This window comes from Corvus hawaiiensis, chromosome 12 (assembly GCF_020740725.1).
Source record: "Corvus hawaiiensis isolate bCorHaw1 chromosome 12, bCorHaw1.pri.cur, whole genome shotgun sequence".
NCBI classification, from domain to species: Eukaryota; Metazoa; Chordata; class Aves; order Passeriformes; family Corvidae; genus Corvus; species Corvus hawaiiensis.
The window spans coordinates 14,719,896-14,745,333 of NC_063224.1; the positions used below are offsets into that span (position 1 = coordinate 14,719,896).

General features: G+C 45.8%; 1 protein-coding gene across 1 annotated transcript; it reads left to right on the forward strand.

The window, feature by feature from the left end:
* The first annotated feature begins 2,782 nt into the window (after window positions 1–2,782).
* On the forward strand, window positions 2,783–22,789 carry VSTM2B (V-set and transmembrane domain containing 2B). The gene is made up of 5 exons (XM_048316545.1): window positions 2,783–3,347; window positions 3,957–4,141; window positions 5,716–5,745; window positions 6,599–7,010; window positions 22,074–22,789. Exons 1-5 carry the CDS (start codon window positions 3,275–3,277, stop codon window positions 22,160–22,162), a joined length of 789 nt encoding a protein of 262 aa, XP_048172502.1. The 5' UTR covers window positions 2,783–3,274; the 3' UTR covers window positions 22,163–22,789.
* Window positions 22,790–25,438: the final 2,649 nt, after the last annotated feature.

A 25,438-nucleotide genomic window follows, 5' to 3' on the forward strand; every position in this document is an offset into this window, starting at 1 on the left:
GACTGACAGAGTCAAGATACAACCTGAGTCCCTGTTAGGCAGAATGGTGGCTGCAGTCCTCTGAAGTGGTGATCCTGTAGTAAAAGGGTCTGCTCCTCCTCAGAAAGTCCAGTGGTGGCTGTGCAGCTCCTGTCCTCTGGAAATCCAGTAGAAAAAGGTTCTCTCTGGTGTTCAGCCTCAGATTATATCCACGATGGGATGCTTGGTTCCTCCCTCTGGGTGGAGCATCTCACAATGGGGTAATGAGTCATGAGGCCAGGTGTTGATTAGGCTCATTAACAGAAGATGGTCCGGAGGGAGTTATCCCTGAGTCAGGCGGCAGGACAATGATGGGCCATTAACAGAAAGATAGTCTGGGGGGAGGAGGCAAGGAAACACTGCCCCACCTGATTTCAACAGCTGATGGGGATGGTAATGGAATACACTGCAACCCAGGACACCCTATGACATTCCTGCCATTCATCACCTGTTTGGGGTAAGAGTGCAGGCAGGTGAGAGCTTTTGCTGTAGAAATCCCTTTTGCTGGCAGGATTGAATCAATAAATGACTTCAAATGTTGTTATGATCCTAAGAGCAAAGTGATTTGCACACAGTACTCGCTAGTGAGTGTAGAGCACAATAGTCCCTCATTATAGTTTTAGTAGAACGGGAGAACATAAAAAAAGTCTTGAATTACTCTAACTTAAGACTGTGAAAAACACACTCTTGTGTTTCTAATTCCTTACTTTAATTGAACACAAAGATATCAGCACTTCAGTGTCAGCTACTACATACAAAATCAAACTTGGGGGGTAGTAAATACAGCAAAACTGAAGGTTTAGTGTTATAAATTGAGAGAACCATTCAAGATAGAATTGTTTTCACCAACACTACTACTACAATAACAACCTTAAATTTATTAAAATAGAACTAAGTTTAAATGCATTTGCCTTTCCTTTTCATTTTTATTACATATTTTTTATCTCTAAGAAACAAAATTCACTTAACATAAACTGGGTATTTTCACTTTCCCAGCTGTTGTAAATTTTCACAATGTTGCAATCTCAGAGGACATTTTTAAACATCAATTTTAATAAAAACTTGAGTAAAAATGTTTAAAACATGATTTGTCACTAGTCATTTGATATAAAAATTACTTGTGTTTTCATTTTGTTTATCCAACAGGAGCTTTCTAATCAGTCCTTGTGTGGAGGCCACAAAGTCGTGGAATTGCCTCTCTAGCAGACCTTAACCCTTTCCTGGAATTTGACTGAAAGACTTGTGCTGCTGACCAGAGTGGCTGCTGGATCGACTTCCTCAGGTGTGTCTGTCCTGACTGTCTTTCCCTGCCTTCTTCATGTCCTGGTAGGTGAAGCACAATGACGGGACTCTAGCAAGGTGACAGTAAAACTCACTGCAGTGATGGGTGGCCTGAGGCCACATGTGAAAAAATAAATAATGCTGGATGAAGCACACTGAGCTTTTGGGTGAAAAAGCAAAGTGTAAGTGATTATTAGGCTATTTAATTAAATGGTGTTTACTAGTATTACAGTATTACTAGTATTACAGTAAGTTTTTATGATTGGCGGGAGCTAACTCCACCTGCCTGGGGAACTGTGCCCTGCCTGGGGCATGGTTTAGACTGCCAGTAACCAATCTGGAGAAAGGCAAGTTGCTCTTCAGGCAAATTGTCACAGACCTGCCAGAGGACTCTCACAGGATTTAAGTCATGGTAAGGTCAGTAGGAATGGCTGAAAATGCTCTGAAGAAAAAATTTTCCAGCAAGAAATATTGATTTGCTGCAGTTTTGGTATTCTTCAGGACTGTGTGAATTTTACTGAAACTTCCTGATGGAAACCTTGCAGGTGGGTTTTCCTAGCAGGGAGCCAGCACCTGGCAGGGTCCAACCTCCAGAGATTTTTCTGATGGGACAGAGAGATAGCTGGGGAGCTGCGGACTAGATCAAAGCTGGTCTGATTTAGTTATTCAAAAAATGAATGTTTCTGGATATTTTGTTCCATAGAAATCTTCATGTATCAAGCTAACACATCCAGCATCTTTTTTATGGTATAGAATGAAACCATTAAAAACATAAAGGAAATGTTCTGCAGATCTTAAAGCACACATCCCAGGCCATCACAGTGATTAAATGAAGTTGTGGCTGAACAAAATGGTGATTTTAATGAAATTTCCGGGGGGGAAAGGACAAATATTTTTTAAAGGCACCTCAAATTTATTAAAATACAGCTCCCTCACATTAGTAACTGCAAAAATCAAACTCTGCTTGTGATTGTTACTCACTAATGATTTTACTGATGACTTTTGACGCTTCTATTTTTTAACTGGGACATTTGCCTGAGAAACAGCTTATCCATGGAAACGTTTTCTTGTTATGATACTGTTTTCTAAATCAATAAGAGTGGGGATTTTTTCCTTAATGTATTTTAACAAGTAACAAACACAGTGAGTTCGAAAGCCTGACAGCAACCAAGCAATCCGCCGCGGGCGCGCACCCCAGGAGGAGCCCCGGGCGTGGATGGGGATGCCGCAAACAGCAGCGGGTTTATTGCTGCGCGCTCAGGTGCTTCCCAGGTACTTCCAGCGCCGGCCAGGAGCTCGGACGGAGCGGCACGGGCAGCCAGCGAGCCCGAGCGGCTCCGCAGGTCCTCGGGGCGGCGCCGGGCGGGGCCTGGAGCGGGGGGCGGTGCGGGGCGCGGCCGCGGGCGGGGGCCGGGCCGCGGGGCAGCTGCGGTCGGGGCCGCGCATCCATCGGCCGGGCGGGGAGAGGCGGGCTCGGGGTGCCGCCGCCTCCGCCGTGCAGGGGCAGAGCCCGCGACGGGCGCACGGCGGTCGCTGCCCGGGCGCAGGGAAGGGAGGGGAGGCTCGTCCCCGCCGCCGCCGCCGCCGCCGCCGCATCCGCCTCGCTGGACCTCGCGGCGAGCTCCGGGCGCGGAGCGCTCCGTAGGATGGGGCTCGGAGAGACGCCCGGCGTCGCCTCCTCGCTCTCGGGCTGCGGGAGCCCCCACGCAGAGCAGGGCAGTTGAATCCCGCCCGCGGCGGAGTGAAGGAGCGGGACGCGATTTATTGCTGCATTCCCAGAAACGTCGCTTCTACCTGCGGGCGAGTTTGATCAGCTGGCTGTGGATTTTATATTTGCTTCTCCGCAAACCGAGGTTAGCCGGGAGGCTTTGGCTTTTTGGGAAGGTGCCCTGCCCCGGCCCGCTGTGTGCGATGGATTGAGGCGTGCCCGGCTGCGCCCCCAGCCAGGTCCCCGCCCGCAGCCCACATAGATGCGATGGAAAGTCTGGGGCTGTTCTGCACCCTTTGTTACCTGATGTTCAACGCTCCTCTGCTGTTCTTTGTCACCGGTGAGTAGGAAACTTCGGCCTCTTGCCGCGGCGATGCGCCGCTCCGGGCACAACTTGCTGGCGGGAGGCTGCGGGGCCGCCCGTCCGCAGCCGAGCTGCAGCCGCCGCGCTGCTCCCCGGCCCGGCCTCCCCGGCGCGTTCCCAGCGCGGGGCTGGGGGCAGGGAGCTGCCCGGGCGGGCTCTGGCAGAACAAGGTGGCACTGTTGGGCCGCAGCTGCCGGCAGCGCGCAGCGGAACGGAGCGGGGCGCGGCGGGCGCGCAGCCCGGGACAGTGCCCGCGCCGCTCGGCGGGAGGGGACAGTGGGACACCGGTGGCTCTGTATCAAGCCGAGGGCTTTCTTAGAAGGACGAGGGGGTTAAAGTCCTCTTCAAACTTTCCGCTGAAGCCACGGCTGCAGGGTGACAGGGGCCGCCTCGGCCCTGCCCTGCCCCGGGTGCGCAGTCCTGGATGCTCTGCTTACCCTGTGGTCCCTGGGCTCCAGGAAACCTGTGGCGCGGTCAGTGTTTAGCCCTTGAGCTGAAGCAGCTCACGTTAGACTGAAAAGGACTGATCTTGTCTTTTAATCTCTCTCGTTAATCAGCCCTTGTAACTCTATCTTCCCCTCCCAGCTACCTTTACTGAAGTTCCCAAAGATGTGACTGTTAGGGAGGGAGATGATATTGAGATGCCTTGTGCTTTCCGAGCCAGCGGATCCACCTCTTACTCCTTGGAAATCCAGTGGTGGTACCTTAAAGAACCAGCCAGAGAACTTGCACACGAATTAGCCATCAGTGTCCCCGGCAGCAGGAGCAAGGTAATACATTGCTATGGAGATACATGTCTTCATCAAATGCAACATGCCTAGGTAGTGATCAGAATAAACTCAGCATTCCCAGAGTGCTTCCTCTGCCCAGTGCCAGCCACCAGTAGGAAGCATCAGAGTGCCCAGGCCCTCCAAGGAATGCAGGAGTACAGGGCATGCACCATGAGGGGCTTCACATCAGGAAAAACATCAGTGCTTTAAGGACTGTAAACAGAAAATGATAAATGTCCCACTGCAAAATCAGCAGTGAGGTCCCAAGAAAGGCAGTGAAAATAGCTGTAGTATGAAGTGTAGACAAGCAAAAACCAGTGCTTCTGTGGACTGAGCCAGGAGTCCCTGTAAAAGGTGGGAGAACCTCTGCTCACTGATAGTGCAGAAAAAGGCATGAGAGGTACACCTCTCTGTTGGTACATTAACGTGGTGTCAGTCTGCATCTACAAGCACATAGTTACTTGTACATGTACGTACTTGTGTCCATATCTGAAGCTCAGCAAGATGTTTTCAGTCAGGTGTAACAATTAAAATGCATAAAGCAGAGTTAAGTCTTGCATGCCTTTTCCCCTCCCCCTAGGAAGCCGCTTGGTGTAAGGGTAGGCTTTAGTCTAAATTTTTCAGCTTCATTTCCCCAGCATAAGCCAGTCATTCTACAGCCCCCCCAGAGCAAAGACAACTTGCAGGTGCCAAACAGGGCTGTACAAGGAGTGGGCTAAAGCCGGATTTTGAGGCTGTGCTGCCCTTCTGTGCAGGACATGTCATCCTCTCCAGGCCCCATCCTCTGTGCCAGCAGGGTGGCCCACGGCAGCCTCTGTGCCAGTGCCAGCTCCCCTCTCTGTGGCACGCTTGTTTTCCTGCAGAGCTCAAATAGAGATGCAAAGCATACAGACACTGAGCTAATGTGATGCCGCCTAGCTGGGGAAAGTGTAAGTCAGTTGTCAGACTGGGAAATAAATCGCTTGGATTTAAATGTCTTCTTTAACCTTATATAAAAACTGTGAGCTGCTTTTACAATAAATGATGACAGAGCAAGCCTGGAGAATGATGACCGTCTCCCCGAGAGGCGTATCAGTGAGGTCTGAGGCATCACTTAAGTTTACAGTGGTTGGCTGGAGACAAAAACATAACCAAATATGAAACGTGCTGTGTGATACCTGCTCCCAGGGTGTTTCAGGACTGAAGCTCTGCCCTGAGCCATGCAGGATCCAGCTTGCCCAAGCCCTTCACTGCTGTGCTGCTGGTAAAGCATCTTCCCCAGTGTTTGTCAGTGACTGGGAGCAGCAGAGCATGCAACAAGCATTTCTTTGGCTGCTGTTCACACCCTTGGGGAAGGCAGCGCTTCTGTGGGGCACCATGGGAACTTTACCAAAACAGTCCCCCCAGCTGAGCACTGGTTTGCTGCCTGCCCCATCACCTGGGGAACTCCCCTGAGCCGCACCGGCTGTGTGAATGGCAAGTGGAGAAAGTTGCATCTATCCGTGTCCTGTCCTTCCACTGGGGTGGGAATATGAACATCCTGTTGATGTGGTGGCAGTGCTGAGTCTAATTGCCCTTTTTTTCTGTTCTTTTAGGTAGCAAATAAGGATGCAACCAAAATCAGCGTAAGTGCAGCTCGAGATGGGTGCACACCCCTCCTCCCATGCTCGTGGGATTTACAGCATGCCCCCCTCATTTCCTGACACACGAATGCAGCTGGTCTCACTGGCAGCCGCGCTCCTGCAGCACGGCGGGAGTGTGGCACGTTTCCCCTCCTCAGTGTGCCGTGGCTCAAGACGTTGTTACCATCTGTTGCTGGTTTTGCGATCACATCTCATTCCTTGCAAATCCAGAGGAGGTGGCGCTTGCCCCTTCCTTAGCCACGTTGGGGAAGGACTGTGGGCCAAATCAGAAGAGAATCTCGCTTTTTTTTCCCCAGCCTTCTTCAACCCCAGTTGCCTGAGGCGACCCCCTTCTCTGGCCGTCCTGCAGGAAACACGCCCCTGTCCTTTGATGCGGCCCCGCTGCCCCTCTCCGCGGTGCTGAGGACACAGGGCAGCTCCTTGGCCGCGGAGGGGGGAGACACTGCCCAGCCGGGCTTGACTCGCTGCAGCGGCGAGGGGGAACCCCGGGGGGCTGCGCTTTCCTCAGGCGGGGGCTCGGGGCGGTTCGTGCGGCCTGGGGGCTGTCCGAGCCTGGGAGGCGAGAGGACACCCGCGGGGGGTGGTGGCAGAGCGCTGGTGGTGAGAGGTGGGAGGCGGCCTGGGAACGATGGGTACAGGGTCTGATTCTGGATAACCCCCGCCAGGTGGGGCTTTAACAGCGAGGTGCTGGGCTCAGTGGCCGCTGATTTGGGGGAATTAGCCCCGGTGCCGTGCTCTCGGCAGCAAAGGGCACGGCGCTGGGGCCGGGGCTGCAGGCGGAGGGCAGGGTCGCTGCCCGCCGCTGAGGCCGTGCCGGCCGTGCGCTCTCTTGCAGACGGTCCGCGTCCAGGGCAACGACATCTCGCACCGGCTGCGGCTGTCGGGCGTGCGGCGGCAGGACGAGGGCGTGTACCAGTGCCGCGTGTCGGACTACAGCGACGACGAGACGCAGGAGCACAAGGCTCAGGCGCTGCTGCGCGTCCTGTCCCGCTTCGCCCCGCCCGACGTGCAGGCGGCCGAGGCGGTGTCGCACATCCAGAGCGGGGCGGCCCCGCGCCGCCACGGCCCCGCCGCCCGCCCCACGCCGCCGCCCGGCCCCGCCAAGCGCCCGGCCCCCGCCCCGGGCGGCACCGCCAGCGCAGCTGCCAGCGCCGCCACCGCCTCCGCCTCGACGGCCGCCGCCGCAGCCTCCTCGGCCTCGCCGCCGCCCGGGCAGGCCGCCATCCTCCGCCAGCAGCACGGGTCAGGTAGGGCGGGACGGGACCCCTGTTCCCGCACGGCCGTGAGCCCCGGGACCGCCACTCGCTTGCGGGTCGGTCACTGTGACCCCTCTGCCGCGGCGGGACTCTCGCTGCGACGCTGAAACTGAGTAATCGTACCCAAGTTTGTTGGCAAAGTGTAGTTAGGTTGTCCCAAAGGCTGGGATTGGTGCCTTGCCCTGGCCTGGGCAGGAGTGAACACAGGCACCGGCCTGGGGAGATGGGTCTGAGCACAAGGCTGGGACCCGCATCCCTTTGGTAGGTGCAGTGGGAGACCCCACGTTCAGAACCCCCGTGCAGCTTTTTGGGTGCAGTGTTTAAACAGTAGGTGCAGCCTCAGGTGAGCTAAATGCTGTGGATGCTCTGCAGAGAGTTTAGATCAGCAAGTGGCTTACAGGGCTGGTTGTCCCAGGCAGATGTAGGGCCTATGCAGAGCAGGATGTGGATTCAGAAGGGAAATGTCAATTGCTGTGTAATGAGCTCCACATTTGAATTAATGGCAGGAGATAGGCATTGGAGATACAGTGCTCTATAATATTTTCCAAATGTAAACATCATGCTAATACTGATTGTCTATCAGTTAATACTGTATTAAGTTATTAATGCCACATTAACATATTGCGGCTTGCCAGAGAAGGCAGTTATAAACCTTTATTTATCTAATGACAGGAATGTCTGGGACAAGAACATAGTCTTAAATCTGAATTGCAAAAGTGTTTCAAGCTTCAGAGGTGTAATGCTGCTCTGGCTGGGCTTCAGCTCCCCTCTCAGCCACTGTCACTTAGCTAACGTTGAACAAATGTCCCTGCCAAGTTATCTGTGGAAGAAGGGAAACAATTTTATGCCACTGACTGTGCAGGGAAGGCCCTGAGCTCCCCTCTCTGCTGAGTCTCTTCTGACGCAGATTCATAATCTTCACGCAGGGAAGCTCACACTTCTTCCTGATACTTCTTCACACTTTCTGGGCAAACAGTTGCCGGTTTTGGCTCACAGTAATGGAAATCATTTGTATATGGGTCACTGTGACCTGCTGGTGCTTTACAGGTGCTGTTTTATCTGGCTACTACCTTTTCCTGTTTTCTGAATAATTTAATTTCTTTCTTCTGGAGAAATACATGTTAAAGTTAGATTTTACTCCTTATCATTCCCAAGATGAAGCTGGTTGTTCATTGGTGTCTAGTGGAAGATACAGTGATAATTCCTGAGATCTAACTACAGGTGCTTGTGGGCATTTAAAGAAGTTCATTTTGCTTTTACTGAATCCACTGATCCCAAGAAATTAAACCAAGCACTGTAATGCTCACAATCTATTGTTTTTTGTTTGGAAAGATCTGCTTTCCTCCCTGGACCCTAGAGCTGGGGGTCATTTTAGTGTTTCCTCTCCACTCTGTGACTGTGAGAATTCTTGCAGTGTTTTCTGTGCTGACAGTAGAGGTTGGGTTTAGGACTGGCAGCAGTGTGCACCCTGCCTGCTGAACCCAGAGCTTATGTGCTGCATATGAACTAAAACCAGGACGGTGGAAGTGCAGTGGGCTCAGTTCCACGTCAACAGATGGATGCGAGCATGCGCCGCCAAGACAGCATGTCACATATGCCTCTTAGGGCAAGCCCTCCTGCCCAGATCAGCTAAACTGCTGTCTGTCCTGATTTTTTACGTCTGTGGTTTGGGATATGGCACTTCTGCATTATTTCTAGGCTGCATTAAATTCTGAAAATGAACTGTTAGCATTATGGCCAGCAGTGGAGGTAATGGAATGATTGAAATCGGTGAAAAAGGTAGCAGAATACAGAAAAACATTTAGTGGGGGTCTCCACATGGAGGCTGATGCTGAGAGCTACAAAACTGGCTAAACCAGAATTTGGTGCTGTGAGCTGCACACTGGTCTCTGTGAACACTGCCACTCCGTGGCAGCTCCAGTGCTGGAGAAAGCCAAGTCAAACTGTTCCTGTTCCTAGTACTGATTCAATGAGGTGTAAACCAGCACCTGCTTTTGTCCCCATAAGAGGGAGGTAATTAATCCTGTATTTTGGTACAGTCCTTTTGCATAAATAATGTCTTTTTACTCTGCTTGAATCAAGACGTCCCCAAATAACAGGCTTCTCCCTGGTTTGTTGTAATTTCTGTACCTGTGGTAGTTTGGAACTGCCTGTCATTACTTAACAATGGAACAGGAACCCCAGCATGGCTTAGGAGATTTGCAGCTGAGAGGCTTGGCCCTCAAAAATTCCTGATTTGGGTGCCTTCTGAACCAGAGCTGTCTGAGTCTTGTTACCATGAGATGTCTCTGGTCGCTTCTGTGAAGCAGATTGCTGCTGTCCCAATCCCCATCTTCTCAGTGTTTTAGTAAGGCTGTCTGGCCAGGGACTTGGTTTGAAGCAGAGAGAGACAGCTTGGTGTAGAGGCAAGAAGTCTTCCCTAGACATGAATATTGCATAAAGACCTGGATAAAATACTGATACGGCAGTCAACGTGATGAGGACTTGCAGGGATATCATCTACTTTTGTGAGGAAATGGAAGACTGGGGTCTCCAGTGCTGCCACTTGGGTTGATAAGCACTAAAGTTTCTTCAAAATGTCTTAAAAGAAAACTACATCTCTGACCTTCAGAGTTTCCCATTTGTGTGTTAAAGTGGTGTTCTTTAAAGCTGTGTTAGGTACAGTAATTATTGTTCTCCATAAAGAATGCGGTTGCTTTATAGGAAATGGGGTTTTTTCCCCCTTTTGTTTACTTCTGGGAACTAGAAGCTCTGTTTCAAGTCCACCCCCACAAGGCAGTGTTGTAACTGGTTTTCCACACAGTAGGGCCAACAAATCCAACTAAACCTTTGTTCACATGGTGTTTAAGACTGCAGAACCTAACCTTGTGTTGCTGTATGAGTTATATCTGCACAGCAGCACAATACATATGCTCTGTTATCCTATTTTGAGCTCCCTAGCACACACAGATGAGTACTTGCACCAAATCTGTGTGTAATAATTGAATAGTCTAATACATTTAAAGTGTTTAGCATTCCTAAGTCTTTTCATTGTACGCAGCGATTATTTCCTCTGTATAAAAGCAGAAATTTGGTCGAACAATGGATTTGCCATCAGTAATTAAGAAACACCCTCATTTAAGACACTGGAGAGCTCTGCCTAAGAGCTGATGGCATGGCACTAGCTACAGTGTCCTGCATGAATTGGCCTCTAATCCTATTTTCCTTGAAATAGAAATCTTCCCAATACTTTCAGTGTAGTAAGAGATGGCCTCTATGTGCTTGGATTCCAATAAATGTGATTATAGATAAAATGCTATGTTGGGATGTGCCTGCAGGGCTTTTGTTGACTTCAGTTGCCATCCCAGTCATGCACCGTGGAAAAATGTGATTCTTCACATCTTCTAAGTGAACTGAAACATGAATTTATTAGAATAAACATTTCTGTTACTGAGATTATCTAAAGAGCAGAAGACTCTCATCTGACAAACTGGGTATAAATAGAAAATCCATTGTTTCAGACATGTCATCAGAAATGGTATTTGGCTGAAGTTTGTGATCAGCATTATGGTATATAAGGCAACAGAGCCAATGTAACAGAAAAATTGACCAATATGCCACAAATATTAGCTACTTAAACAGAGTTTTATCTGTGATGTTTAAAGAACCATATAAAAAGTTGGTGCTGTGGTCTCATGAGTCAGAAAGGTTACTGCTTGTCTGCCAGCAAGGTAAACTGAAGTGTGAACCTAGAAAATGGGATTTGGGCTGTGAGGAGACAAAGATCTGCTGGCAAGACTATTTTTAATACTGTCAGAGAAGCAGTCATCCATGTGGTTCTAAATGAAATAATATTGACCTTTTAGTTTAAATGCTTGTACACAAATGAAATCTTACGCTGTAGGAAAAAAATTGGGGTGAGCAAGTGAAAGTGTGCAGAGTTGTTTCTGTTTGGAAGTGCTCCTGGGTTTTACTGGGTAGAGTAGGGGCGATGCAGGAGCATCCCTGAGTGAAATACACAGTATCTCTGTCTCAGGAAATTTGTAGTCCAAGTGGATGAGACAGATAAATGACACAAGAACAATAACTGACTTTGTTGAGTTGTGTGACAGCTGTGGAATTAAATATGAAAACCTAATTTCAGATCTTCTAAATTTAAGTCCAGTGCCTTAGTCGTGAGACTAACTTTGTCATCTGATGGTGAAGTAATAAACTAGGATCTTCATACTGACCTCTTGGGAGGGAAATTGACTGTATTATATCCTACCAAATGGTCTCCAAAATGAGTGCCTGTGTATTGGCTTGGGGGCAATTTTTAGTTTAACTTCTGAGCAGAATGTAGATCAGACATTGCAGCTTCCAAATTCCCTTTTATTTGTTTGATCTCTAGCCTCAAAGCTCAGAAGTGAAAGCTTTAAATAAAATAAACAAAGATGGGAGTGTGAAACAAGAAGCTGTGATTCATTATGCTTAGAGTGCTCTAGGAGGGACACAGGCTCATGTGTTATGCAGAGATGAAGTAGTCATAGCAAGGAAGAACATAAGTCTTCACTTCATGCCTGTCCCTCCCCTCCTCAAAGCCTTTTATGTGTGAGGCAGAGGGAGCTCTGCTCCTGGGCTACCTGGCCCAAGATAAAGCAGCAGGTCCCAGTCCTGCAGCCTCTGTGCCCGTGCAGCTCCCAGTGGTGCTCGGAAGAGCAGGGCATGCACAGCCAGCCCACCTTGAGGCAGGAGACCAGGTGGAGACTTAGATGCCTGCTGTGCCCCGGGAAGCAAGAGGTCTGTCTTTGCAGCTTACAGACAGGCGAGGAAGGAGAACAATGTTTCATTGAGTGTGCTGAGCTGGTTAGGGGAACTCTGGAGGGGCTGTGGTTGGGTTCGGACTAACTTTGGGTGAGGGCTCTCCTGGCTTGGTCTGAGCTTGAATGACTGTGCTAGTTTGAGAAACAGCCTGTGGAGCTGGTTTAGGTTTGATAGATGAATGTTACATGAAATAGCAAGAAAGGAAAGTCTATGAGGCTGCTTAGCTCAGGCTCCTTGCCTTTCCCACTCGGTAATGTGTGGGTCTACTCCACTCCCCCTGTGCTTTTTATGAGACTATGTATGAGCTCCACTCTGTTGTTGTAGTTAAATGCAACTTGGGTCACATCACATTTTCCTTTACATTAAATAAAGTAGCAAGACAGAGGCCATAACTGAATTATCAGGCTGACCTCCTAAATGTCACTGGATAATAAACATGCAAAAAGAATTCTCATTAAATACACATCACTAGCACTTTAATATCTAGGCAAATTAGACTGCTTTGGGGACAAGTGAGGTCAAATATCTTTTTTTGTGTCTGTGTAATATGGATTAATTCTCGAACTGGACAAAAGCACTAACTGCTGTAATGTGTCACCTCATTATCTAGGGCAGAAACAAGCTGTGCCTGGGTGTTTTTGTACTGTGGAAATGCAATTTATTTGAGTAACCTCCTTTCAGTGGTTCTTGCTTGTTCCCCAGAGGACAGACAAAACTGTACTAACCTATTCTACTCCAGCCTGTGCAATGCCCTTGAAGAAATCTGAATATTATTTGAATTTCTTTGATATTTTGAAGTTATAGATGAAAAAATTTTCTAAAAATATTACTAAACGCAATGAAGGGGGTATTCCAGGTCTTTTTAATGAATGTGGAAGCTGTACCTAACACTGGTCTAGATTTCTATATAAGATTGATTCATTAGTGACTGAAAATTAGAAATTTATAATAAGAAAGGCTCAGTGCACCCACATGTATTTTTGCCTGAGCAAACCGCATTTTGGGCAGGAATATACATATACTGCTAGTTCTTTATACACAGTTTCAATAGATACTTTGCAACTTGTAGTCTTAGTTTGCAGAATCAGCTAACTTTGTATCTTTTATGAGGCAGTAATTGGTACTTACTCCCCACCTCTGCTATACTGGTGCAGCTTTACTGACGTATAAACTAATGCCTGAACTGTGTTGTTGATTTATATAGGTCCCTAATAGCTTAAAACTTAGCAGTCGTGGCACAAAGAAATGCCCAGACAGCCTTACTGGTACTGGTTTTGAGAAGGCTTTTAGTAGCATGGGCTGTAGGTGGAAAGCAAACGTAAAGTAGCCTCTGCCAGGAAATGAATCTTACAGTAGTCCTGTGTAGGTGTTTCTTTTTTACTTAAGAGAGCCTGACAGGACTGTGCTGGTAATAAAAGGGGGTTGCTTTGGGTTTTGATTTAGCTTTGCTAAAGCAGTAAGAATGCTGTCAGGCTCACTGTTGCTGTTTACTATGTGTTTTTTAAAATTAGATAATGGTAGAGCAGTCCCATATGTCAATAATAAACAGTTCAAGTGGGTTTGGATTGGAAAAAATGGGGTTGTCAGCAGAATGGTATTATTTGCCACAACAGCAGCTAACAACCAAGTACTTTATATTGCTAGGCTGTTATCAGCTGGGAGGCAATTTTATTAGCTGGGAAGAAGAGCAGTTTGGCAGAGTAGCAGCCGTGCTCAGTGGAGGGGTCTGTGCGAGCCAGCACGAGGTTGTGCCGCTGGGGAGGAGGGAGCTGCGCTCACAGAGCACACGCAGGGACACCGAGCATTCCCCAAATATCTGCTCTCACCCTGCCCATGGCTGTGGAGCAGGGCATCCCTGTGTGTGCAGGGAGAGGCTGCTGGCTTCCAAAGCAGGTAGAGCACAGGGAGGTCTCTAAGGGACATTATACTCCATGTCTGTCATTTTGTTACCATGCTCTTGGAAGTGTTCAGGAAACATGGGGATGTGGCACCTGAGGACAGGGTTTAGGGGTGGACAGTCTGGTAGTGCTGAGTTCATGGCTGGACTTAGTGATCTTAGAGGTCTTTTCCAACCTCACCAATTCAGTGATTCTATGGATAAAATTCATCAAACTGACATAATCAGAAATAGTTTACTGCTTTATAATTTTTACAGTTGGTATGCTAATCTGAATCCCTCTCCTGCCAAGGAGCTGGAGATTTCACATGTACAGAGGGTATTGAGGAATATCCCATGTCCACAGTTTTGTCAAATAACCCCTTGCTGGCTTATTCTGCAAAGCTTGGCTTCCCTTACATCTAGGGCATAGCAAAGTCTTTAGTTAACTAACATCTAGCAAATATCAATCACTGGAAATGTTTGGAGACTTTGTGTATTTGTGGGTCAGTCCCAAAATCCCACTGTTGGTTTACAGCAAAAACGTGATCCCTCCTTTATGGAAATCACAGGCTCTGGGGTTTTTTTCAGGCACATGCTCTCAATACAGCCATTTTCCATGTGTCATCATGTATTCTGCTAATGCACTTTAACTCTGTTCTTTAAGTATGGACAGGATAGGGTTATTTCAAAAAAATCCTTAATCTGCCCTTGCATCTGCTTAAGTTTAGTAATTCTGATTGGAGTGATAATTACAACTACATCAGCAGCTTGCTCCTAATCCTGATCAAAAATACTCTAAAAGACAGTGAAGTGAGAACTACAGTGTCATCGTCTTTATTTCTGGGTTGCAAATATTTGCAGCTTGTATCAATTACAGAATGTGAAACCTGTGGCTCACTCCAGTGTGACTCTTACTGCCAGTCTTTTCATAAAGTGCCAGCCTGTGGAATTGTGTGACCATACCTAGCTTGCCTCCTTTTCTGCAATATGTCCAATATTTTTAGTCCTCCTACTTATAATAAAACCCCTGAGAATATGGCCCAGACTTGCTTCAAAGTTCAGTAGCTGAAACCAGCTCCCATTACTCTTCATTGCCTCAGGATATGGGCAGTTTGAGTTGTGCTTTTGCTACTTGTGTGTATAGATATGCTCTGGAGTTTCTCACATACTAGTACAGAAGAAGTGTAGCACTGGCTACCCATTTACCACCTGAACTACCACTAATGCAGTTAGTTATTTTTCTATATGTTTTTGTTTAAAATTCATTTTCTACCAAGCCTCATTACAAAGAATTTTGTATCTCTTACTATTCAACTTTCAAGGAGTGAATTAAGGGTTCTTGGTTTTGTTAAGTTAATTTTAGATCATGGAACTGCAGAAAATTCTGGAAATTAAAACAAACTCATAGTTGCATGGTTTGAGTGTCTTAATAAGATGTTTAGTGAGGAGAGATCATCTCACTGATACCAAAGCAGAAATCTGTTTATGTGAGGGTAATACAAAGTAGAGACCAGCTGCAGGTCTCAAAAGAGGAAAGTTACTGGCTTATTTAAATGCAAACCAATAGAAAGTATTTAAACTGTATAATCTATATAGAATGAATTGCTCCTTTTAAGCATTCAGGATGCATTTCTATTATCCATTGACACCGTCTACAGCAGCATTTCCTTTTGGAGCTTGTTATAAATTACTCCTGGTGTTGTCTTGAAGTTATTCTTTAATTTCTCCACGAGTGGATATTTGGAGTGGTTGAGTGGTTTGTTTGTCTCCAGTGTAGAAGGCATCCCAAGAGCAGCCCCTCAAGGGCCTGGCTCCCTCAGCTCAGCTGCTGCTCGGCTGGGCTGTCTGTGGGCACTGCCCGCCCTCAGCACAGAGGTGTTCACAGGCAGATGTAGTGTTTGGAGAAGCAGAGGGAGGTTTTGGTAAGAGTGCTGATTGTTCTGTGCACTTTTGGCTACCACAGAAGGGAAGTGGGGATATTGAGGGAAAATGTTTCCCATATTGTGCGCCCCTATTTCTTGTGACTTTAGTGGGAGATGACTTTTTACCAGCCTGTTGGAAATGAAACTGCCTATTTCTTTGGGAACCTAGAAACCAGAAACATTTCTGTATAAAAGGTAGAAGGATTTCTTGTTTTGTAGCAGATATGCATTTCCCTATATCCATCAAATCCACTAGTTCAACAGCTCCTCTGTTTGTGATAGCTGTGTTTAATATGAAATTGTTGTGCCTTGCAGACCTGCAGCAGCTGTGGAATAGGTCAGATCAATTGTCCATTTAATCCTGTACCTCATGTCTAATGATGTCCTTAAATCCAGGAGAGGGGAAGAGCTTCTGTAGAGGATAATGGAGCACTTGGCTGGTCCGTGTACCATGAGCATGTTTGGAAGGGATTGTCAGCACTAATATTTTAACAACAATGTGGCTTTAATGAGTCTCAGTTAAAATGAGCTCTATTGATATCAAAATCTGCCTCAATAGTTGCAGGTGCCTTAAGAAACACATCCCCGACTCCTCTACCAACACCTGTGTCTGTTCTGTCTTTGTTCTGTCCCAAAGGCACTCACACATTGACTTCCAGCAAAGCACTGCAGTGCTTCCGAAAATCAATACTGCAGAAGGAATATTTTTATTTTCTTAGCTTCTTATCAGAGCCAAACTTTTATTTCTGCATCATTTCCTTGGCATGACTACACCCCCTCTCATTACCGTCCAATTTATTTGTTTTCTAATCTGTAGCCTCTCTGCTACCATGCTAAAACACCAAAGTCTAATAAAACACCAAACCACTAAAACACCAGTCTTCTGTCCTAGGTGGGCTTTTTGAGTTGTCACATCAAGAATTGTCAAAATTAAGGACCAGGCTGCTACAAGGAATTGGCCTTTCCTCAAATACACATATTTATTTTTCTACCTATTCTGGAAGTTTGCACTGTGCTGCCCTGTATGCAGCTTCTGCAGAGTAATCAAGCCTTAAATTTTGCCTCAGCTCATTGTTTTCAGGTGAGTTTAGCCCAGCACGTAAATAGATACAGGTGTGGGCAAGTAAAACATGCTCATTTCAGGTGTGCCAAATACTCCAAATGCAAAATCTTATTTGAAATACTAAAGCCTGTTGAATTTCCAAAATTAGAACAGGAGAGGCTTCCTGTTACTCTTGTAACATGGTGTTTTGGCAGTTCACCTCTCAATATAGGCCTGAATACTGCAGTGGATATCTTGAGAGAGAAGGTAGAGAAACAGTGAAACTCAGGTGTATTTGAGAAGACGTAAAATGCTGACACAGTTGTACAAAACTCTGGTCAGTGTCTTCTGGCCAGTAAAATTTCTTTCAGCTTCCTGGGGAGTTTGAGGCTATGGTGTGGATAAGGAAAGTGAAATTGTGGGCATTTTCATGAAGGGTGTGGAGGACAATGTTGATAGTTTTACCTGGCTCTGTGAGAAGATTTATTCTTGACCTTAAAAACCTTGATACTGTGGATGAAGGAACAAAGCAGAATCATAAGCTTCTACCTGCATGTTGTGTAGAAATAAAAACATATACTGACTTCTGTGAGGCATTTTTTTGAGATGAGTTATGGAAAGCTGTTCCAAAACTCAGTGAATCATAAATAAAGATGTGTAGTGGATAGAAAACTAATTTTGTCATTATGCCTTCTAGGCAGGTTCAGTGGCGAGCAGATCCCATGCAGTTGCTCATAAATATGTGGGAAGTCACCACTGCAGAAATTAGCTACACCAAAAGACAGCTGAGGAGCTGTTTCTGGTTGTGCCTGGGCAGGATGATCCACAGCCAGACGAAAGCTAGAGCAATGGGGACACCACAGTTCAGTATTTTTTTTCTATTGTACAAATACGTCTTTGAACAAAAACACCTCCTGTTCCATGCAGTTCTCTGGGGTTGAGCTAGGAGAGTCTGCTGAAGTCAGCACAGGCTCTGCATGCAGTTCTGCACAGCATCCTGGAGAATTAGCTCTTGGGGAGGAGTGGGAAGTTTAAGGCACTGGGTACAAAAAAATTATTTAAAAAAATAGCAAAAATGCAGTGTGTGGATTGTGTTGAAGTACTTAAGAGTGGAAGGTTGTAGACAGCTTATAAGCTGTCTCAGCTGTGGAAAAGTCCTAATGGGGTGTACCTTATTATCTCTTTGGTTGAGTAAGTGTATTGTGACTTTAGTAATTTCAGTTAAAAACTTCTAAGAAGCTCTTAAGTCTGAAGTTGGGTAAATTCCCTTCAATTCAGCGTAAGTGCTCCAAATGTATGTCAGTGAGTGAGAATTTGTTTTATCTAGGAGGTTATTGCTTGCAATGATCCTTGACCAACAACCCATGTAGAATTCCATTTTTTCCATAGATACCAGAACGAGAACATGTGTCAAGCACAGTCTAAAGTTTCTGGACTGAGAGAATAGATCAGTCAATATGGTCAGTTTGATCCCTCACCTCTTAATGAAATGCCAGGTTTGAGGGCTTTAATTGGGCATTGTTCTGTAAGGAAATAGGCCAAGGCTAACAGGTCACTGCATAAAAGGCAGTACAGAGGAATGTCTCGTGACACTGCCAACCAGGGCCCCAGCTCCATCATCAGTAGGCAGTCAGATTTGAGGTGTTATCTCATCTTTCAAGGAAAATAGGCTACTGATGTCTTTCAGCTTTTTATTATATGGGCCACTGCATTTTACCACCATCTCAGAAAGAGACATCAAATTCTTTCTAGTAAGAAAAATAGGTGACTGGTGGAAACCGTGGTTTTTGACCATTGGTTAAATATAGCTTGTAAAAGAATCATCCCATTTTTTTCTGCGTGTCACAATTCACTTGGTTAATTAATGTTTGTTTTCGACTGAACTGTTTTAAGTCAAACTGTGATTAATTCTGGCATAAAAAAAAATATTAAATAGAAAATTGCAGTAAAACAATATTATGTCATAAATTGAAAAGAAGGATGAGTGATGCCAGAGAGCAATTCACCATACACAAAGAGAACAATTTGTTCTTGTTCTGCATGGTGGTAGACTTTCCCTTTTGGCCATGAGCATATAAATATTTTAAAAGCAAAGTTATAAGTCTGTATAGTGATAAATAAGCTTGCAATAACAGAACATCAAATGAATATTCAAAATACCAGTGAAATGTTTTCTTGCAAGTGTCTGTAGTTTGCAAGTAACTGTGTACTTGTGATTTAGGGTGTCTGGGTAAAAACTCTCTGTTCTCACACCTGGGTCAATCGTGTGTCCAGATCCTCATGCTCAAGCCCACATTTTGTTTGTTAACATCTGCAGATGTAGCAATTTATTAACTAAAAACTCAAGATTACCACTACTGCAGTAACAGCAGAATTGAGGACACTAAGTTCAGTTTGTTTATAATCAATGGCTCAGGTTAACTAACCAGAGAGAACATACTGGAAGTTATTTTTCTGGTCTGCTTATATTCAGAGGGAGAATTCTGAAGTTCTGTGTGTCCAATAATGCCTGAAGTCTTAGAGCAGAACAACACTGAATCAGTATGAAAAAAGAAGCTTGTATGTGGTATTCAGTAAGAATAATTGCTTTCAAGTTACGTTTTAAAAATATGTTTAACTGCTGAGATTCTGTTAACAGACTCTAAACTCACATTCTGCTATCAAAGAAAATGGAGAATACAGGTTAAAAACAACAGCAATTTCTACAGAAGGAAAAGACAAAATTTGGACTGTTGATTTCACAGTTCTGCATTGAAATTTAAACTGAAACTAGTACATAAAGGTAAAACCAACATAGGAATTATTTTGGTGAGCAGGCACACAGGTGCTGCAAGGAGTTGTGACTAATATTGCTTTCTCTTCAAAGCAGAAATAATCCTAACCTGGTGTTCTGGCAGCCCTTCAGTATCAGCAAGAGCACTTGAGCTTCAAGAGCCCATTTCTACAGGTTGAGTTTCTGTGTTTCCAGGGGAATTCCCCCTCACAAAAGACGTCTTGCTGTCTGAGTAACTGGCAGCATCTCAGACTTGAGTCCTGTTCATTGAAAGAACAAGTTCAGCCCTAATAGAGGGGTTCTCATCACCCTCAGGTTTGGTCATAATAAATATCCAAGGCCAGCTCTTCCCTGTAGTGCTGGGCAGGTGGGGAATTGGCACAAATTTGGGACCATTGAGCTGTGTGTAGCTGCCAGGAGTGTCGGCTGCTGCTGGGCTGCCCCTGCCATCCCCAGGCACGGGGGACAGTGACAGCACGTGGGGACTGTCCTGGCTGGCCTTCCTGCAGCTGTGCCATGTCCCAGAAGGGAGGACAGCCATCTGACAGCTTGGGAATGGGGATGTGCTGATGGAAGTGTGGGTCCATTGGGCCTGTGAGTGCAGTTTGTGGGTAAGCATCTGTCTCCAGCTACCACACGCACGTCAGGCTCAGAGACAGACAGACAGCAGGGCTCCCCTCCAGCCTTCCCAGTCAGCTCTTTTCTCTCACTGGTAGGTAGATTTGTGTAGATTTGCTGTGTTTGGGGTCGGTGACTGTCCCTGTGCTGGCTGGGAACCTGGGCTTTGGCAGCTGTTGTGCACCCCTGCACACACTTTTAGTGTCTTTTTGCAATGGGTTGCAACTAACTCCTTTAGTTGCTGGAGTTAATTGTGTTTGTTAATGATTTTTCAGCATTCAAAACAAAAATCCTGTATTCATCTTAAAACCTTGCTGTTGCTATGTAGGCAGTCCTTAGCACGTGTTTGTGCATGCAGGGATTTAATTAAAACCTTAATAACTAAATAATCACCACACAGTCTGGACGTCTGTGAGATAGCACTGTGGGGACATTTCTTGAGTTCCTCAATTGCACACCACATTGCTATGTACTATTTTTGATACTGGGTAATCATACTCCAGCACTGCTGGTGAGGTGTATGTAGATTACAAGGCAGCTGGAGCAGCGAGCCCAAGAGCAGTGCTTTGCTCAGGCACTGTTTGAGGCATTTCCTTTGATCATGCCACTCACATGTCCTAGAGACCAAGACTAAAATATTCACATTATGGTACCTGAAGTGAGTTTCCTAAATAGAAGTGCCCTGATTACTTTTCTAGGGACACTGAACACAGAAAACTTTAAAAATAAGTTATCATGCTTTGCAAAGCATCTCTGACAGTCTGGGTGGCAGTCTGTTTTGGGCATTGGTTACTCCTGTAGGTCGGGTGTTCAGCAGGCCTTTCCCCAGGTGCCCCTCTGCACTTCAGGTGCAGGGCAAATTCCCGCTGGACTCCTGCTTTTGCGTGGAGACGTCCCACACCTGTCGTACCCATTTCTGTGCTGGCGACAACTGCACATGCTGGTCCACTCATGGCTCAGGAAGGTGTCCCCTGTGGGCATTTGGGCCCAGGCAGCTGCTGTGGCCCAGCCTGGCCTTGTCTGCATGGGCTGAGCCAGGCTCGGGGAGTGCCAGGCACCGATGTCCTGCCCTGCAGCAGCGGCGTGGGCTGCACTGGGGCGCCAGGGCTGCTCCAGGGAACAGGGCCCTTTTGCCTGTGCTGGCAGCACAGCTGTGACCCATTTCAGAGGTGGCACAGCCAGAGCCTCAGGCCGTGCCTGTGTGTCCGTCCTGCTCTCTTGGCCAAGAGCCCTCAGCCCCACAGCTCAGCCCTCCCATGGCAGGGAGAGGGGCCACACCACAGCGCACACAGCAAATACCTTTCTGTGTCTTTTCAGCACACATCGCTAGAAAATAAAAAAACTGGGCAAGCATCTTGGTGTAAATGGATGTGAGGCAGGGACAGCCTTGGTAACTGCACATGGCCGTGGCTGCCACTTGTTGCTGTGAGCAAATGCCTCAGTGTGTGTCCTGCCCCGTGAGTTACCTCATCGCAGCTTGCTCTCCTTGGGACAGAATGACGGTAACAGATGTGTTCCACACCTGACCTCTGTTTTTCTATAGCTCCTGAGCACATTTTTAATTTAAAATTCTGCTCTTTCCTATAAAAGGTAAAGAGGATGTCAAGGTCTTGCTGTTCCCATTCCAAATGAAATGGGTTCATGTCCTGTTAATCAAGAAGTACAGCCGCAGCATTTGTCATTTCCCTTTAAAGTAATGGGTGGTTGATACCTGTCATTTCTCAAACTATATACCAGATTATGGTGTATTTATAGAAATCTCAATTGCTGGTAACTTGGCTGAAGCCAAGTTTAGGCATACCATTAGTAACACATAATGAAATGACCTAAGTGGAGTTAGATTTGGGAGGGGGAGGAAAAAGCTATTTGAGTTGGATAGCTTGAGGATGCTGTTTTACTATTAAAATTAAGCTTCTGACCCCTGGCACTGAAGTGATAAAAATGAATCTTCCTATATTTCTCTTCTGCATTTAATCTTCTATATTGGAAAAGATAAAAAATCAAATCCCCTTCTCTTCTTTGTCTCTTTCTTTTCTAGGTACAGGACCTATTTATGCTACAGACCCACTCCTATATATGTCCCTGTTAATACTGCATAAGCTTGTACATTTATTAGTAAACCACTGACGGACTGCTCCCTCCACTCTTCCTCAGCCAAACAGAAAGGAACCTATTTAATAACAAACAAAACCCCTGACAAAGAAATCCCTACAGTTTTAAAGATGGACAGAAAGAGACTGAAAGAAGCATGATAAATTCTACATGGGGGGAAAAACATATTTTTGGGGATGCCACAGAAAAGTAAACCACATAGAATAATGCATCTAGTTTCCAGACTCTATGGTGTAAAGCCCTGCTCTGTGCATGGCACTTATGATTTCTCTATTTTAATGTAATATTTTTTCTTTTCTAAACCTTTCCTCTGACTCTTCATTTTGCACGAACTGTTGAGCAGTTATCTTTATGACAATATGTAAAGATGTTGGGTCAAACTCTTCCTAAGAAAGGAAATATTTTTAGTAGATTATTGTGTTTAGGGTTTTTTTGGATTTCCTTTTTCTTTTTTAATTAAATTATTTCTTTTGGAGACATTAAAAAGGTACATCTTACCATAATTAATATTCACTGTCAATAATATTTATTTTTAAATGAAGATTGGAAACAAGGTAAGACATTTGTTTATAAACTGTATTGTATATTGCTGAATAACAGTTGAATAAAAAGATTTTGAAATAAAGTTTTTACAGATGTGTATGCCTTTCCCTGTGTCCTGAATGTCCCTGAGAAGGCTTGATGGCTGTGTGAGTTCCCTACCTTGTTACAGCACAGAGTTGAGGAAAGACACAGCACAAACAAAATAAAATTGAAATCAGTTGTTTTTCAGACACCCTCGCATAGTGCCTAAGCCCACAGCAGAAGGTGCAGGCAGCCAGTCTTAGGCTGCAGCTGCCTTTTCCTTGGTGACACCAGTTATCTCTGGGCGGTCAGGGCAAGATCTGGTAGATGGACAGGGGGACACTATGTGGCACTCAATGTAAATTGTTTTGGTTTGCCCCAGGCCTCTCTGAAAAAAGGTGAATCAAGCAGTGGAAAAGAGAAATAAATCATCCTGGAATGTTGTATTCTGTAGTTCCAAGATTTGTTTAAAATTTATTCCAATTTTTTTTAAATGCAGAATTGTGTCACTTTTCTTATCCAGGTGAGATTTCTCTAAAGAAGCTTTTTTACAGTAAATAGAGCAGTTATTTTTCTGCTCCAAACTGATTGTTTCTCAAGTGAGCCAATAGGATAACTTTAGGTAAAGAAACATGACCTTCGTTAGCTGAATTTAGTGAAGTACCTTGAAATTTCCTGTGTCTGACTGTGACTCTTACCCTGTCACTTGTGTGGCATTTTAGAGAGGAGCTTCCTTGTGGGAAAGGTGGAGTGACAGCTCCAGTGGCAGCAGGACTCTGCCTGCAGGAGCTGCAGAGCAAACAGCCACTGCCTCACCTCATACCCAAGTCTTTTTCTAGAAGGAGGGCAGGAAGGGATTGTAATTTTTTCAGATGGTCAGGATTTCCTTTTTCTAGGGCTGCCAGTAACAGCCAGGGATTTGTGCCACCTGCACTCACTGGGTTTGAGACCAAGCAAATCTGTGTTTGATGTGTCCTACACTGGTAGTAAAAGCCTCTTGTACTGGGGCAAACTCACCATGGGAATCCAAAGGTGGTAAAATCTTTGCAGTAATGTTCATTCCATTACTACCAGCTGTAGGATCCCACGGATTTGGGAACAATCCATAATCCTCCCACAAAAAGCTGAACTGCTCTTTAGAAGAACTCAGAGCAGGGTGGTTGTTTTGTGCCTGAAAGTGCATCAGAGCATGAGACACTGAAGAACACAGTCCTTGGCTTCCATGTGCACACAGGAGGGCTTCTAAACCTGGAAGGAACAGATAGGTGGGAAAAAGATTTGCATGTTGGACCATGTCTAAACTAATACCAGCATTCCCATCTGAGAATTTGCTCAAGGACACTTACTCCAGCAGAGGTGTGTGTGGAGTCTGCAGTGTGACGAGAGCTCTAACCCTTCAACCAAGGGCTGCTCACCAAGTGAAACCTGCCTGTGTTTGGACTGAGGGTCCTCTGGCCAGCTCTTCATTGCTGCTGCTGTTTTCTCAAGGGCAGAGAATATTTCTCAGAGCCTCAAGTTCCTTCTGAGGGAGAGAACTAAAATTTTTCCAGAAGAAGAAGAAAATGTGCCTAAATTGATCTAATAAATAGCTGAGGCTTGAAGCAGTGAAGCATGTTTGTCTAGGAGTAGTTATGCTTCTATTTCAACTTCAGCCCTACCCTAGCTGCTCTGATACTTTTGTTTAATCACTTAGCGAGCACATTGTATCTTGAATTACAGACTCTGTGCTTTGGAGGAAATATATCAATCATCTTGAGTTTGTCCTTCCCTTCCTTTTGTAGCCTGTTACCTGCAACGGGATGTGGCAGCACGTTTTGGGTGCAATGACAGGAGCAGAATTACCAAGGTATTTTAGACTTTAATTACATTAAAGGTGAAAAAATATTAAATCTACAACTAAAAATAACTTTTTTATCCTTTCTGAGATCAGAATTAAGTGTGCCACAGTAGGAATAACTATTCTTAGATTCCAATTCACCATAAAACCTCAGAAATACTAAACAATAACCTGAGGATTTGATGGTAAATCTCTTCTTGCAAGAGCAACAGGCATCTTTTCTTTCCAATGAAGACCTGTACACAGGCAAAGAGAACTTGTTCCCAGCACACAGGGTAAATTCAACAGGTGAGCAGAATGCCAAGATAAGACGGCTTTACCTTTATCTTCACTATATTTCTGCCTTTAAAAATGTGCAAAATGAGTCCTTCAGGTTTCAGGGCCATGGTTTCCACATTCAGGCCAGCTCTTTTTGGCAAAATGCACATCCTATAATTGTCTCCATCTTCCTATAGTGCAGGGAAAATAACTGGCTAAAGAGGAGACTGCAGCTTTCAGTACAGTGTTTTGTCTTTAAAAAACACTTAAAGGAATGAGAAACGTTTTTGAGGAAAAACTGTAAAGAATGTGGAGCCTTATTGCTTCTGAGTGTGTTGAGAACTTTTGCTAAAACATCTGTCCTTTGAGAGTGCTCTTTCTTCTGAAAAGGGCAACTGCCTCACTTCTGCTGATTGTATTTACAAAGGGCAAAGCGAGGTTTTGCCGTACCCTTAATGGAGAGAGGCTAGTGGCAAATCTTGCTCTTTCATAAATCTCAGCATTCCTTGTGGTGTCTGCTGTCAGAATCGATTAGGAGTAAGTGCCTGTGCTGCAGAGCCGTGGGAGGGTGGTGTGGCTCTTGCAGTGCCAAACAGAGCTGGGCACAGAGTCCCCCAGCACCGCGGGTGGGG